The sequence below is a fragment of the Ursus americanus genome, chromosome 6, assembly GCF_024610735.1.
Source record: "Ursus americanus isolate L20-20 chromosome 6, mUrsAme1.1.p, whole genome shotgun sequence".
NCBI lineage: Eukaryota > Metazoa > Chordata > Mammalia > Carnivora > Ursidae > Ursus > Ursus americanus.
The window spans coordinates 46,440,047-46,456,759 of NC_142132.1; the positions used below are offsets into that span (position 1 = coordinate 46,440,047).

General features: G+C 53.0%; 1 protein-coding gene across 2 annotated transcripts; it reads right to left on the reverse strand.

Annotated features, from left to right (window-relative positions):
• Window positions 1-756: 756 nt before the first annotated feature.
• SFTPD (surfactant protein D) lies at window positions 757-14,903 on the reverse strand. 2 transcript variants are annotated; one of them, XM_045783702.2, is made up of 8 exons: window positions 14,888-14,903; window positions 13,001-13,202; window positions 5,641-5,757; window positions 5,268-5,384; window positions 4,838-4,954; window positions 4,323-4,439; window positions 3,630-3,713; window positions 757-1,396 (listed from the first exon to the last, which is right to left on the reverse strand). In XM_045783702.2, exons 2-8 carry the CDS (start codon window positions 13,197-13,199, stop codon window positions 1,020-1,022), a joined length of 1,128 nt encoding a protein of 375 aa, XP_045639658.1. In that variant the 5' UTR covers window positions 13,200-13,202; window positions 14,888-14,903; the 3' UTR covers window positions 757-1,019. The 2 variants fall into 2 exon arrangements, with proteins under 2 accessions (XP_045639658.1, XP_087719116.1); XM_087862990.1 differs by lacking the exon at window positions 14,888-14,903 and adding an exon at window positions 14,633-14,730.
• Between the last annotated feature and the right edge of the window lie 1,810 nt (window positions 14,904-16,713).

The window sequence follows — 16,713 nt, forward strand, 5'->3', positions numbered from 1 at the left end:
GTGACTCCCTGCTCGCTCTGCGTCCTGGTTTCCGAAGCTGTAACACGAGGAGCCTTTGACGAGATTACCTCTGGGGTGGGGAGGGGAAAGATCCTCCCTGGAACTGCCGGGCCAGAGAAGGGTTGGGGATAAGTGTGAGCACGGCTGGACACCCTCTGTGCCTGAGATTTCAGCTGGAGCTCGGGTTGTGTGGATGGAACTCCCTCCCGTGAACCAAGAGGCAGTTATATGACACAAAGAGAGAGAGAGATCCTGGGCGGTGCAAGGATGAGGCCCAGTCTACTGGACATAGGGCCACGCAGTCGGGGGAGACAGATGCTCGCTGCCAGGTCATCCCCCTGTCCTCTGCCACTTCCTGGGCTCTGGCCTTGAAGCAAGAGGCAACCACGGAGGCCTGCCAGTCCCGCGGCTCCAGCTTGCGTTGGCTAGAGAAGCCTGGGGTTTAGGGAGAGGTCCCCCAACAGGAATATGCATATGGGAGCTGTCAGGAGAAGGAATTCGAAGCCTTGGATGGAATGAGTTCCACCTGGAGTGAGAGGCCAGAAGAGAACGGCGGGAGAGCAGAGGCCAGCACCGCGCCATTAAGTGGTCACAAAGGGAGGAGGGAGGAGCAACGAGGCTGATGGACGCTGAGACAAAAGTCAGCAGGAGCGCTCTGGAAGGCCAGAGGAGGAAGAGGGAAGGGCAGGGCATGGTCAGCCGGTCAAACATGGCTGACAGTTGGAGGAGGAGGACATCTGAGGAGGAGCCACTGGATTTTGCCACGGGGAGGTCTTGGGGACCCAATTTTATTCCTTGCAACTGGGAAAGCAGCTGGCCCCCTCTTCCTCTGACAGGTCTTGCGTGTGTGAAGCCATCTGACTGGGAGAGGCGATCCGCAGGGACCTGCCTTCTGACCTCCCCCCACGGCTCTGTGGAGAAGCCCTGGCCAGCAGGGGCGATGCCATTGGCAGCACACAGGTCTGGCCCCCACTCGCTGGCCAGGCTCCCCGGCCGAGTGCGGCCCCCTCCCCGGCAGCTCAGAACTCGCAGACCACCAGGCGCTGCTCCCTGCAGTTCTTGTCGTTCCACTTGCCATTGGTAAAGATCTCCACACAGTCCTCGGAGCCGCCGTTGTCGTTGGGCTCCCCCGGGGCCCAGTTGGAATAGACCAGGGGCTCCCCGGTGGGGTAGGTGAACTTGCCCTCTGTCTTGATGTCGGTCATGCTCAGGAAAGCAGCCTTGTTCTGAGCGGTGGCCAGCTGCTGCAGGGCCTCGTTCTCGGCTGCAGAGCGTGGGGAGGCCATCTGTCCCCCGGCCTGCATACACACCTGCTGTGCGTCCTCAAACGTCTTTTCAAAACCGCCTGTCTTGAAGATCTTCTCCCCGACAGCTCGGCCGTTGGGGAAGAGCTCCACTAAACGAAGAAGAGAGTCAGGCTGGGGTTATGGCAGCACCTGGCCCAAGCTCAGGGGCTCTGAGACCGTTGTGCTCCAACTGGAGCCCCCTCCCCCGCCCCCACCCAGGCCTCCCCTGTGGGGTATCAGGGCACCAGATAGGACCAAAGGGAGGCACTTGGTTCCAGAGCAGTGCTGACTTCCCAGTGCACGCTGGGAGAGGTCCGGTGGTCTGCAGTTACAGATGAGGACCCTGGAGCTCAGGGAGGTTAAGGAAGAGGCCCAAAGTCACAGGCCCGTCAAATGCAGGGTTAGGATTAAACCGTGTTCGCTGGGACACTAGAGCTGGAACTTGCTCTTTCTACTTCACCCCATGTTGTGTGCTGGGGTCAGTGGGGGGTGGAATGACTCTGGCCGAGGAGATGGCAGTGTGGTGGCTGGGGCAGTTTCGGAGAGTGTGAAAATCGGATCTTTTTGCCTAAAAGCCAGGCTGCAGGGTTGCTGTGTGGTGGGTGGGGGAAGGGGGGCATCTGAGAGCCCCGACGTGCTAGTCTCTGTACTCACTACAGCCCCATGTGGGCCCCTTGGTACGCATGTGGGTGATGCCCCAGCCAGTCAGCCTCCCCGGGGTGCTGGCGCGGGGGACATGAAGGCTCCTGAGCAGTGGCAGGGGGAAGGGATCGGTTCCAGGAGAGCCCTGTTTGGGGAATCAGAAGCCAGGTGCTCCACCCCATCCTGGCATTGGCGGTCTAGGAGGGCAAAGGAAAGTTACTTCCCTTTTCAGGGTTCCTAATTCCTCATTTTTAAAGTGGGGTACACTTCATAAAGCATCACCCATGTGACATATCAAGTATCTCTTTTTAGTTCATCCCGTCCCCACCCCCCCTTTGGCTTTGGGCTCAGGCATGGAAATCGTCAGGGCGCCCAAGAGGGCTGTGCCCCGGTCTCCCTGGGCTGGTCAGAGCTCAGGCTGCACCCTGCCCCGCGGCCCTCCTCAGCAGCTTCAACACGGGCTCGGGCACAGGTGCTCCCCAGGCTCAGGACGGCCCTTGGAGCAGCCCTGGATGGGGCCCGTGCGAGGGTTCACCTTACGTGCCTGCACCTGGGTGCGCATACGTGTGCAGACACGGACATGCCCGCGTATTCATCCGAAGGTACACGGCAGCACTCGCCATCCAGACACGGGTGCACGCCCCTGCTTGTGCTCACGTATGCCGTGGTGCAGGGTGAATGAAGCTATTTGAGTACACACACGTGGCCGGGGCCTATGGACACGCTCCCCTTCGTGTGCAGCAGTGGGCATGGGAGTGAGGGAACGCGTGTGCAAATACGTTTGTGGAGGGAGGAGGACACACCTAATACCTGAAACTCTCATCCTTGCTACTTAGAGGCCAACCCTGGGTCTTACCCAGTCGGGCCCCTTTAGGCTCTATTCCTTCAGAAAACTCTTCTCTTTTTTTGGATCAGGGAGAGCGGATGAATGGTGCCGACACAGAGCTGAAGTCAGGGAGGGCAGATGAGGACGCGGGGCAGTCAAAGACTGAGGTGGAGATTCTGAAGGGCACAGGGTACTCAGACCTGTGCTCCTGGGGGGCCCTGACTCAGCAGCATTCCAGGGTTAGGGAAGACTCTGCTTGAAACACCCGGGGAGGTGCGGGGAGAGCACTGGCTGGAGCCGAGGCAGCCAGCCCCCTGCCAGAACCATGGGCATGTCCAGGGTGAGGTGCTTCAGGGTCACAGGGCAAGGCCACGCCCCCACCAGCCTTGACCCCCAAGGGCAGCATCCCAGCCCCAGCTCTCAGGATAGCATCTGGATTCTCTGCTGCCTTGGGCCATGAAGCAACGTCTCTGGGCACCCAGATGTAAGAAATGCATCCTGGGTTGGCTGTCTTGCTGTCTATCCCAAGGACCAGCACAAGGTAGACAGGAATGGGGGTCTGTGTAGTAGTCGCTGTGGTGTTGGGGGTTATCCTAGAGCCTGATAACGTCCACCGTACTTCCATCACCCCACTGAACCGGTGATATGGCCACATCCTCCTGTTTGTCTCTTGTATCTACTTGCAGATCCTGGAGTATGCTCTGTCCCAGCCCTGTTCTCAGCCCCAGACCCTGCCCCAGAGCCAGGTCCGGCCCTAAATATGGTCCCGACCCATTCCAATCCCAGACCCAAGCCCAACCAATGCCAAACCAAGGCCCAGACCCCGTCGAGGGCCCACCCTCAGTGCCTGGCTGCGTTCAGGTCCAGGCACTTACCTTTCTTATGCTGAGAGAAGGCATTCTGGAGGCGCTGCACCTGTCCGTGTAAGGCATCCACCTGCTGCCTCAGAGCAGCGACGTCTGCCGAAGAGAGAGGCCACGGGAAGGTCAGCCCAGCATCGCCTGGGATCAGCTCAGAGGCTAGGCCTCAAGGGAAGCGTGCCCAGTTGCAGGCACATACTGGGAGTGGACTAAGGAGTTGGGACTGGGTCCTAAGAAGCCTACATCTGCTGACCCTGTTGCCTCCAGATTTCCCGTGGTTCTGCTATGAACAAACTGTCCCTTGAGCAGGTCTCTGCACCTCACGAACACTAACCGCATCATATTTTAACTCCAAATTCCGGGGATCCCATAGCACCTCCTTTTGAGGGAATAGGAATATGTGTTCATCAGTACTTCCCATCCATTGGGTTATTTGAGACTCAGAGCTATCCTTTAAATTGGGAAGGGGATATGCTTTCCCCAGGGATGAGGGGGAAAAGCGCTCAGGGTTGCCCTCCAGTGAGTAAGCCTAAAACCAGAGCCTAATTCACCTACCTTCCTGCCTGCTAGCTTTCCTGCTTCCCACGACTCCCCGTGACTAATGGAGCCGAAGTCCGAGATGATAGGCTGTCCCGATAAAAAGAATGCCACCTTCCTCCCCTGCCCCCACCCCGCGGGAACTCCCCAGTCTGACAGATGCCACCTTACCCAGAAGCCCGCTCTCTCCCTTTGCTCCTTTGTCCCCAGGAGCACCTCTGTCACCCTTCAGTCCTGGGGGCCCTTTGGCACCTGGAGGTCCCGGCGGACCCATGGCTCCAGCAGGTCCTGGGATCACAGAAGAAGAGCTGGGTGAGCTCTGTACACGTTTTCCAGCATTTTCAGCCTCCCAGTACATGGACTGTCCAACTGGCCTACGGTCCCCCTTCCCCTATACAGACTGCTCCCAGAACCCAGCCATGTACCCTCTCCACACACTGACTGTCCCATCACCCAGTGACCAACCTCTCCGGCACCCAGACTAGTCCTGGTGCTCACGTGTCACTCTCCCTAGATGCAGACAGCTCCCAGAGCCCAGCAGTCACCCTCCTTGGACATAGCTATGCCCCCCGCCCCAATCATGCCAGCTCTGACGTGATGAGTGGTATTGGCAGAGGGGTGGCCATCAACAGCACCAGGGGGAACAAGGGAACCGGAGCCCGGCCCTAGCTCCTTCTATCACTCACCTGCGGCCCCGGCATTCCCAGGGGCTCCGCGCTCACCAGGGGCACCTCTCTCTCCTTTAACACCTGTGGGGCCTCGTGTCCCTGCAGAACCAGGCGTGCCGGCCACACCTGCTTCTCCTGAGGAAGGAACCAATTGGGATGAATGCTGCCGAGAGTGTGTTCATTAGTGGAGTTTTCACTCACTGCTCCAGGGGGAGAGAGAGAACTGGGGAGAAGGTGCTCCTTATGGGAGTTCGTCCATGGAAGGGAACAGGACAACACCATCAGTGTGGGAAGGGGGGAGGGAGGAAGGGGTCACAATGTGGCCTACCCAGCGCTGACTATCTGGGCTTTTCCTGGCACTCTGAGCTTGCTGCCTGAGGTCACATCCCCGACTGCCACCGTACTCCTCCCTTCTCCCTCCCAGACCGGCCACATACCAACCACCTACCTTTGGACCCAGCCTCTCCTTTTGGGCCGGGTGGGCCTTGAGGTCCTACGTTTCCCTGCTTCCCTGATGGGCCCTCTCTGCCAGCTGGCCCAGGCACGCCTCGAGGTCCTGGAGGTCCTGGGGAAAAGGACCCGCTGGGTCAGTGACACTCACCCTTGTTGGAGGTGGGAGCACAGGAAAAGACCAGAGCAATGATAGAAGTTAGAGAGGTAGCTGCAGTGGTTCCACGTCTTCCCTAAAATAACCCAGTGCCACCTTCACAACATCCTTCTTCCTTCTTCCTGGGAAGGGATCTGTGCGTGTCTACTGGCGTATCCCAGGGGCGGCAGCAGCAGTGCCTGCAGACAGCTGCATTCCATGCCCAGCTGCTCACCAGATGGTCCAGAGTCTCCCTTTGGTCCAGGTTCTCCAGCAGAGCCATTGTCCCCTTTGGGCCCAACTGGGCCAGCTGGTCCGGGCGTCCCGGCTCTCCCTACAGCTCCTGGCAAACCTGTAGTAGCAGAAGAGATGGGTATAAACCCGGCCTTAGGCCCAGGAGGAGCCAGCTGCCTGTACCGCCAGGCCCCTTGCATGCCTTCAAGGTTCTACACGGTGCAGACATTCCATCTCCACACTCCTTGGTCCAGTGGTGATCCAGGAAATGGGTGTCCACATCCCCATTTTACAGGTGAGAACACAGGCTTGCCAGAGTTGGTTGTGGACTCAGGCCAAGACCCAGCCCACTTGGCTTGTCCACAGTATTTATAGCAGGCCACCTGTCAGCATTTACCCTTGACCATGGGTTCTTTGTTCTCCCTGTCCCAGAACCAAAGTTTATATTAAAATGACACCTGGCACTAATCACCAGGGAAATGCAAATCAAAACCGCAGTGAGTTATCACCTCACACCTGTTAGAACGGTTATTATCAGAAAAGACAAGAGATAACAAGTGCTGACTGGGATGTGGAGAAAAGGGAACCCCTGTGCACTGTTGGTGGGAAAGTATATCGGGGCAGCCACTGTGGGAAACAGAATGAAGGTTCCTCAAAAAATTAAAAGTGGAATTACTTTTAATCCAGCAATTCCCCTTCCGGGTATTTATCTAAAGGAAACGAGCACACTAATTCAAAAGATATCTGCACCCCCATGTTCATTGCAGCATTGTTCACAGCAGCCAAGACATGGAGATAGCTTGGAGCCTGGGTGTCCACCGGTGGATGAATGGATGGAGAAGATGCAGGTGTATATATGATGGAATATTCCTCAGCCATGAAAAAGAACGAAATCTTGCCATTTGCAACAACATGGATGGACTTTGGGGGCATTATGCTGGATGAAATAAGTCAGAGAAAGACAAATACCATATGATCTCTTTTATATGTGGAATCCAAACAGAAAAGCCAGCCAACGAACAAAAACAACAAACTCATAGATACAGAGAACAGATTGGTGGCTGCCAGAGGTGGGGTTGAGAAGAGGGCAGAACGGCTTGCGGTGGTCAAAAGATACAAATGGCCAGTTATAAAATGAGTTCTGGGGATGTCATGCACAGCACGGGGACTAGAGTTAATAATACTGTATCGTATATATGAAAGTTGCTCAGAGAGTAGATCTTTTTTCTTCTCTTTTGGGCAGGGGAGAGTAAAGTGATAGAGGTTTATTAAGCAAGGATACAGATAAAAGCTCTCAGGAGTGAGATGGTCCCGCCACTGAGGGCCTTTAGGATTGGTCTTTTATAGAAAGCTGACCAGGAACTTAAATCCTTTTAACCTCTCTGTATCCCGGCTGAGCAAGGACAGTGATGACACCTTCAATGGCTTACTTCCCTTTTGGGTCTGGTTGTTCTTTCTCAGTCACAGGTGATTATCATAAAAAAAGACACCCACCCCATTCGATTAGGGCAGGGTGGTCCGTTTGTTCCCTTATCTCTGGTTTCCCCACACCCCCACATGTTTGGGATTTCTGTGAGCCTGATCACATAACCCCCTATCTCTCTCTCCCTACCTAGCCCCACCTGTCGTTACTCATTCCTCCCCGTGAATAGTAACCCTAACTGCCGTTAGGGAATGGGACAATGACTGCCCTGGCTGCTTCCTGCTGAAATGGGGCGGCGGGCTGTGTGGCAGTTAGAATCTATCCAGGGGTGGGTCCAGGGACCCGCAGTATGGCTCCAGGGGGTCACGACGGACAGCAAACGGTAGGTGCATCAGCACATGCAAAAGGATGAACATAAAACAAGTGTTAGGCCCCAAACTAGGATCACATCCCTTAGATAAGACCCGCAACGACCAATTTTGTCCAACAGATTAGTGGATATCTCGATCTTATTTAATTGATCACAAATGTCCCCTATTAATTGGGACACCTTGCAGCAGTTAACTGTAATGTTAAAACAACATGTGAGGAAATTCCTCATACCCCGAACGGTGTAGCAATAGTAGGCAGTCAGCAGTGGCGCGGCTGGAGACATCCCTCTCTGACTCCGCTTACTTCTTGGCTGAGTGCATCTAGCGCCCGGGAAGTATCATTGAGAGCCCTGCTGAGCAAGCATACTGTTTTGCTAATTTCTCGGAAGTCCCGGAAGTCCCATAGTGCGTTTTGAGGCTCTTCTTCCCAGGAGGGCTGTTGTATGTTGTATGTTTGGCTAAAGCCTTTGTTTGCAAGCGCACATTCGTAGAGGTGGCTTCTAGGATAAATGACTATGAGATAAAAACCATCAAGCAGTTCTTGTTCGAGGTCCAGCCTTAACAATGTTTTAATTACAGGGAACCACTGGCAAGTGGGAGAAGTCTTGTCTCAGGAGATAAGGGCATCCCCAAGTACATTATCCAATCAAATCATAAAGAAAGTGGGGCCATCCATTATATCTGTAAGTCCATCATTAAATCCATGCAGTGGGGTATCCTCTGGCTTTAAGGGAGCGATTTTTGTCATCCCAGCCACATAGAATTGGCCAAGGTGCTAGTCGAGTTATACAATCGTTGGGGAATCAAATCCTTTTTTTTTTCTTTTTTTCTGCTTAAATAATCATATGCCCATGGGGTCCTGTTATTATCCCCACAGAAGATTGTCTATACACGAGCTATTGTGGCAATTTCTCTGAAGTTTACCTCACATCAGAGAGTAGATCTTAAAAATTCTTATCACAACCAGAAAAAAATGGTACTGTGTGTGGGGACGGACGTTGACAAGACTTGCGGTGATCATCTCACAATACAGGCAAATATCGAATCACTACGTTATACATCAGAAACGAAGACAGTGTGATATGTCAATTACACCTCAATAAAACCATAAGGCAATGCGATGAGATATGCTCTTGAAACTATAGAAAAGAGACCATATTGTTACCTCATGTATCACTACGCCCAATGCGATCCTGTTTCCTGGGTACGTACATGCGTGTGCAGGGCGTGCGTGCAAGCAGGACACGCTGGAAAACACACAGGACACGCATATACGGAAGCGTGACCATCGTTCCTTCCTAGTGACACAAGGTAATGGTAACTTTCTTCTTGTTTCTTAAGTGGCCACAAATTATTTTTGTAATGGAAAAACGATCAAGCATTTTTAGAAAGTCGTGTTCCTTCCAGAAAGGCTGCCTAGGTCTGACATTACTCAAGATTTACCCCCCAAAGACTACCGGGTGCAGACGACTATCAGTGTTCAAGAGCTTTACACTCAGTTCTGTTCGTTTGGTTATTCTTTTTTCTTTTTTTTTCCTGAGGTGAAAAAAATATTTAATTCACATGCTATAACACTAACCTTTTCCAAGCATACAGTTCGGTGGCAGTTAGCACACTCACAGTGGTGTGTGACTACCTCCTCTACTGAGTACAGAATCATTTCATCACCCCTCAAAAAAGCCGTAGCCACTAAGCCATCACCCCACCCCCTCCTCCCAGCCGCTGGACTGCTCTGCTTTCCGTCTCTATTTCTGGCTTTGGACATTTCATATACATGGAATCCTACAACCTATGACCTTTGACGTCTGGCTTTTTTAACTTGGGGTCACGTCCTTGAGGGCCATCCACTTGGCTGTGCGTCTCAGCGCTCTATTTCCTTGTATGGCTGAGACATGCTCCACCGTGTGGACAGAACTCATCTTGTTCGTCCATCCACGCATCACCCAGCATTTGAGCTCTTGTGAATAAAGCTGCCATACACATTCAGGAGCAAAAAGAAACGACACCTGACAGGTGTGCTGATGGCTCGTTCACTTACTTACTCGCAGAGACCATCTACGGAACACAGCAGGCTTGGCGCTGGGTGAGTCGCAAACATAGGCACCAGGTCCCGGTCTGCACGGGACTTGTAATAGGATTTTTTTTTTTTTAAAGATTTTATTTATTTATGTGACAGAGAGACAGCCAGCGAGAGAGGGAACACAGCAGGGGGAGTGGGAGAGGAAGAAGCAGGCTCATAGCGGAAGAGCCTGATGTGGGACTCGATCCCCGATCACCAGGATCACGCCCTGAGCCGAAGGCAGACGCTTTAACGACTGCGCTACCCAGGCGCCCCTGTAATAGGATTTTCAACTGTGAGGCACAGGTTGCGAGTGAGGAAGGCAATCAGGAGACGTCCCTCGCCCCATCGCATCATCACCCAACCCCTGCACACACACACGTGCCCAGAGCTCTCTTCTAGAGCGACAGATGGGACTGCAGGGCAAGGAGGATTTAAAGAGACTTGCAGAGGAAAGCTGACATTTCAGACTTGGAAGCCGTGCTCCCAGCGGAGGAGGGACCAGGCCCGCCTGGACAAGAGCGAGCCGGTGGGGGGGGGAATGGGAGGGGTGGCTGAGAGGCTCTGTGCTGGGCAGAGTGTCCTGTTTCCAGGGATCATCCTCACTAGGAATGCAGTGGAAGCATAGAAGGCTACAGGTTGGGCCCCACATCCCATATCCAACAGGGCTCTGTGCTGGGGCGGAGAGGTCCTGCCCCGAGGCTGAGCCTCTCTTGGGCTCCACCCTGGCTGGGATGGTGGCAGGAAGAAGGAAGAGTAGAGGCTTCCCATCCATGGAGCACAAGTCCTGGAGGCCCGGAGAGGGGACGCCCTCTTCAACAGCAAGCACCCAGGCCTCCAAAAGCACTAATTTGGGGGCGCCTGGGGGGCTCAGTCCATTAAGCGTCTGCCTTCAGCTCAGGTCATGGTCCCAGGGTGGGGCTCCCTGCTCAGCAGACAGCCTGCTTCTCCCTCATCCCCTCTCCCCTGCTTGTACTCTCTTGTGCTTTCTCTCTCTTTCTCAAATAAATAAATAAATAAAATCTTAAAAAAAAGAAAAAAGTACTGATTTTGCACCCTAGTGTCCCGCAAAGGCCAGCCCTGTACCTTAATGCCGCCTGAAGCGAAGCTTTATGCACCAGCAATGTGGCCAGTCTTCACTGCAGCAAATCCCTCCTCTCCTGGCATTTGACCTTCCTTCATCCCGAAAGTACTCGCTGAAACTTGTACTGTGCACCCGACAGCATCGTCGATGCTGGGACCCGGCAGGGAAGGAAGCAGACACAACATCCCTTCCTCGTGGAGCTTAAACCCAACTGCATTGGAACAGATCCTAAAAATTAAAATGCACAACCTAGGGTTTATTAGATCAGAGAAAGTGCCACAGAGGAAAAATCAAGCACAGAGAGTGTGGGAAGGGGGCGCGGTGTCTTCTAAGCGGGGTGGCCAGGCACAGACTCACGGAGAAGGTGGTCTGTGAGGAGAGCCGGGAAGGGGGTGAGGAATGACCCACAGGGACAGCTATGGGGATTGCAGGCGGGGGGCCGAGTGTGGCTGGGGATCAGCAAGGAGCCAGTGTGGCTGGAGTAGAAGGAGGTGAGGTCAGAGAAGTAGGCAGCGGTGCAGTGTCCTTGTGGGCTACTGGGGAGTGTGTGGTTTTATTCGGAGGGAGATGCGTGCCGCTGGAGGGTCTCTCTTGCTGAATCCTTCTGGGCAGGAATCTTGGAGGTGCTGAGGAATAAGGGGCTGTCCCTGGAAATACTGCCCCCAAAACAGGGTGGGGTCTTATTGGCCCTCCGTGATATGCCCGAGGCATTGCCATAGGGACCCGACTCCACCCTCCACCTGTGCTCAACGCTCTCTTCTCTCTGGCCTATCTGGAAGCCTGTGTGTCAGCATCTGCAGGGGACATCGTCCTAAGGGCAGACTCTGGCCCAGCCAGACTTCCTTGGGTCAGGATTCTGAGGAGCTCTAAGCTCTCTTGGAAATTCTCAGACCCATAATGGTTGAGCGACTGGCATGCCTGCCATCCCGGAGCCAGAGTGCAGCCTGGTCCCCCGGCCCACCTGTGCACGCTTCTCTCTCCAAGCACCGACCCAAGGCCAGGCTTGGAATGTGCATGGGGGGAGGGGGAAGGGGCGGCATCTGCACAAGAGAGGGAGGGCTCAGCCACACTCAGAGCCGCAGGGTCACAGGGCGACTGTAGGAAAGGGCCCCCCCGGGATTTAATTCAGGGCCCCTCTGAATGCTGAAGAGAGGGGGGATTCTTCAAGATGCTGACACCTTGAATACCACCCTTCTTCTGAGTTCCCTTCCACGTGGCCTTCCCCAAGCCCCACGCCATTCACATTGGGAGCCATTTTCTGTCTGCAAAGGATGGACAGATAGACAGATACTCGCTTGTCCCTTACCCTACAAAGCCTGGGGATGTTACCCATTCTTTCCAGCTTAAATGTTAGTTTCCTTCCTCCCCAACCAAAATGCAAACTCCTGAGAGATAAAGACCACAGTAGAGCCCACCATAGCCCTAGCCCAGTGCCTTGTCCTCGTTGCTGGTTCACTGAATTCTGATGCCTCGCCACTAAGACCCAGACCCTCCCCTACAAGGCAGTACTTCTCGGATAATTCCCTTAATAATCAGGACCTTTGGGAACCTCACGAGAATCCACCTGATTGGGCCAGCAGAAAGACGCACCTTGATCCTGACACCTTAACAAAAAGGAAAGCCTTGGCTCAGTTATTCTTCACTGCATGGTCGACATTATTCCCATTTATAGATGAGCAAACCGAGACGGGGACACTGCTTGTCCCGGGGCGGGGTGGGGGGGTCCCTGCTGTGGAGATGGAACTGGCTGTCTAGCCCAGATCTGTCTGATTCACAAGCCCGTGTCTTTTCCCCTCCACACTGGGTGCCATTGGCCTTTCTGCGCCACGATGTTCTCACCTGCCAAATGAGAGTCATATGTTGTTCCTTGTAAAACTTTTGGTAGGGTTAAACGAATTACTCGGTGAATGCCCAAGCACAAGGCAGGAGAAAGAAATGTGAGCTCCCTTTCATTCTCTCCGTAATGTGTTAGGGCAAATCCTTTTGATCAGACCTGAGTCTGGGGCCACAGAGCCTCTTTCTTTCCCATCCTTCATGCAGTATTAAACATACATAACACCCCACACAGACACCACTGAAACTGAATGACCAGTTAAGTCCCTGGAGCCGGGTTCTGAAGAGCCACACATTCCTTGTACCCACTATTTCCTCATTCTTGGGGTGGGAGCAATCAGAAGACTCCAGGGGAGGAGTCAGGGCTGCTGGCAAAAGAGGGAGGAACCTGGGGGCTCAGAACAGCCAGTCAGTTTTCAACTGGTAAAGCAGTGTTTCAGAAGGACCGAATGTCTCCAGGAAACCCACCCCCCGGGGAGGAAGAAGTCCACCTCTGAGCATTCCACAACAGAATACCCAACATTTCTGCATGGGTTACAATTCCAATGCCCACCCCTTTCCACCAGGACAAGCCCATGGTCCCGGCTCTACCTGGATCCCCCTTCTCGCCGCGGGGGCCCTCTCTCCCATCCCGTCCATCACGACCAGGCAGGCCATTCTCCACGGGGCTACACATGACCAGGGTGCAGGTGCTGGCTGCTGCTCTCTGGGAGTAGGTCTTCACCTCTGCTCCCAGTGACCTTGGGGGCTGCGCAAGCAGGATCAGCACGGAGAGAGGCAGGAGAAGCATGTCCTAGGCAGAGGAACAGAAAGAGAAAGGACATGCTCTTGGTCCTAGGACAAGGGTTAGGGCTTGGCCCAGCTCCTGAAGGTCAGGAGAAGCACCTTTCCACCTCCCCTCCTCCTGTGGGTCTGAGAGCAGCAGGACTTCCAAAGCCTTTTAGGGCCCAGGTGGGCATGAGGTCTGGCCTGGACTAGACACTGTCTCCATAAGAAATTCCCACAGAGAACCCAGGTGAAAGTTCTCAAAGTTACTAACTTAGCAGCTGGAGAGCCCCTGGGACACGTAACATGCTGCTCTGATGACCTAAGAGAACTTGAAAGAAAGGCCTCATGGCAGAAGGGGACATGTGAGATGGGTTCAGTCAAGGGAAAGCCGGTTTGGGGACAAGAAAGAGCAGATGTCCAATAGGGCATCCAGTTACTACCTGACTGGGACTTAGGGACAAAGTGAGACTAGAGTGGGTATAGGGCCTGAGTCACCTCCAACACTGGGCTTCTTTCCACTCTCAGAGAGAAACCGTAAAGTTATGAGCATGGAAAGAGCTTGTGGGAGTTGCAGAGGCTAGGACCAAGACCTGGGGGATCACTTGTCATGGCAGAAGCTCAGTCACGAGCACCAGAGAACCCACGCCAGGGCAAGGGCATCGTCCCCTGGTCTGCAGCTACCACAACTCTGGGGCCCTGCACCCCAAATCTGGGGAAGAACGAAAAGCAATAGGCATTCTGCCCAACAGCTCAAGAGGCCATAGAAGGGCCCAGGGCCCACTGTAGCAGGAAGGGGCCTTGAAGTGAGCTAACTCACGGGTTTTCAGACCTATGATTCAGATGAGGCATTTTAGCTGGGGCCACAGAGGGAGTGGGCCGAGCTGCAGCCCCCTCAACCCACAGTGTTCGTGCCAAGCTTTCAGATTCAGATTTTTTTGAGAAAAACGACTCCCCTGAAAACTGGTTGGAAAATTAGTGACCTAGTCCGGTAAGTCTATTTTTTAAAGTAAACATTTGAGTCTACGAGAGAAGCATGAATGTCCATGTCCCACAGGCAGCTGATAGGTGAATGAGCTTAGAACCCAGGCCCGTGAAGGTCTGGTCTGTTTCTCCTCTACCGCCCTGCTTTCTGAAGAAATCAAGAATGGAGAGGAACTAGGAGAGAAGTTGAAATTGCATTTTCTACTGGGGCTTCCAGACAATGGTGTCTGGGGTCTGGGTGGGTGTCATCCAACTGACCCGCCCTCCCCCAGCCCAGAGATCGTAGGGAGCAGTGAGGGGCAGAAGAGCCCTCCTCATTGCCCCACTGTGCGCCCCACCCGTCACACCCCTAGACAAGAACAGCTACCCAGACCCTGCCTCCGTAGTACCAGGAGGATAAAGCAGCCACAGGGGTGGGAGATATTCACCAGGCACGGGGAAAACCAAATGAGGGCCCACGACAGAAACACTCACGGTTGCTTCTTCTCAGACTCCAGGATCTCCAGGCCAACTAGCCTTTCCCTGGCAGGCACTGGCTATTTATGCCTATTTTGTAACCTGAGCCACCCAGCCCTGTTCTTCTAAGAGCTCTTTCCATGAAGTGGGGCAATTTCTTCCTTGTTGACTCATTCTACCCCCACCTGTGTTCTGGAAACCTGCCACCGATATTCATAACACTGCGTGCACATCAGCTTAGCGTTTATGAGCAGCTTCAGCCTGTGATCTCACCTGCGCCCTCCTGAAGCGCCGTGTGTTCAATGGCATCATCAGTGTCTGTATTTTACAGATGTCCAAAACTCTGAGCTCCAGAGAAGACTGGCAAGTTACACAATGATCTACTCCTATTGCAAATGCAACCTGCATCTGCCGATTCCAAGATCCACGACCTGCTGAGCCCACTTCCTTCCTCCTTCACCTTAACATTACTGCCCAGATATTGGGAAAGAGCTGGACGCTCCTCGGCATATCCGGGCAGGCGTGGGGCAGGTGGAGGAGCTGTGAAGGCTGCAGGCTGTGGGGGCAGTGGCTGGGGGGGATCTGCCACCTGGCGGGGTCACTCTTTGACTTCCTGCTTTAGATCGCAGAGAGACCTCCACTTGCCTTTTATGGGATGGCCTTCCCTTAACTTCCTGGCCCTCATCTCCCACCTTCTTAGCTGAAGTTTGTCCTGTGCAGTACTCAGGTGACCAGTGTGGACCTTTGAGCTGTTGATAAACCATTGCAGCCATCCCCAAGGAGAGTCTAACTTCCAATGACTGTAAAACAGTTGCCCACCCTCTTGCCTTCGCTATCAAAGGTAATCTCTGCTTGCTTCTAGATTCTTGCGGCTTTATCTCTTGCATCGATTCTCTGCCTAGTTCCAGGTAACAACAGCCTCATGCCTCCAGGCTTCTCTTTTGGCCACTCCATTGGTGGTGCCCATTTGTTCCTGGCTTTTGATGCTCCTTGGGGCACCCCCTTGTGTACTGTAGAATTTATAATGCCTCAATTCCTAGGGAAAGTTCTTCTGTTTCCCATATGGCAATTTTTTGGAAGCAGGATCCATAGTAGAGCCATCTGGGCCCCTAATGACAGAACTCTTTCATCATTAATGCACAATCCTCCCCATTCTAGGATGTTCGTGATTCTCCTAGAGACCTAGATCAGTGTGGAATTCCATTTCTCTCCCCAAATTGGAGAAGTTTCCATCATTATTTCTTTAGATAGACTTTCTTTCCCTATCTCTCTTCTTCTTCTGGGATTCCCCCAATGCATATATTATTTCTTTTGGTGATGTCCCATAAATCCTAGAGGCTTACTTCACTTTTTCTTTTCTTCCTTCTCTGACTGGATAATTTCAAAAGACCCACCTTCGAGTTCACTGATTTATTCTTCTGCTTGGTCAAGTCTTTTGTTGAGTATCTCTCTTGAGTGGTTTAGATCAGCCATTGTATTCCTCAGCTCTAGGATTTCCCACTGGTTGCTGTTTGGATCTGATTCCAAACCAAGGACAGCAGAAGCAAAAGTAAACAATTGGGACTACATCACACTAAAAAGCTTCTGCATAGTTAAAGAAACCATTAACAAAACTAAAAGACAACCTACTGAATGGGAAAGGATATTTGCATATGATGCATCTGATAAGGGGTTAATGTCCAAAATATATAGAGAACTCATACAACTCAATAACAAAAAAACCAACGATCCAATTAAAAAATGGGCAGAGGATCCGAATCGACATATTTCCAAAGATGAAATACAGATGGCCAACAAACATGTGAAAAGATGCTCAACATCACTAATCATTAGGGAAATACAAATCAAAACCACAATGAGATACCACCTCACACCAGTCAGAAGGGCTAAAATTAACAAGTCAGGAGATGACAGATGTTGGCGAGAATGCGGAGAAAGGGGAACCCTCCTACACTGTTAGTGGGAATGCAAGCTGGTGCAGCCACTCTGGAAAACAGTATGGAAGTTCCCCAAAAGGTTGAAAATAGAGCTACCCTATGACCCAGCAATTGCACTACTGGGTATTTACCCCAAAGATACCAATGGAGTGATCCAAAGGG

What these genes read in the sequence shown, in the direction of transcription:
- SFTPD (XM_045783702.2), bottom strand. Translation starts at nt 13,199, where the DNA reads ATGCTTCTCCTGCCTCTCTCCGTGCTGATCCTGCTTGCGCAGCCCCCA. An exon ending in CGGCGAGAAGGGGGATCCAG is followed by an intron (nt 5,758 to 13,000) that starts GTAGAGCCGGGA and finishes CTGCTACTACAG; the next exon opens with GTTTGCCAGGAGCTGTAGGG. An exon ending in AGGAGAGGCTGGGTCCAAAG is followed by an intron (nt 4,955 to 5,267) that starts GTAGGTGGTTGG and finishes TTCCTTCCTCAG; the next exon opens with GAGAAGCAGGTGTGGCCGGC.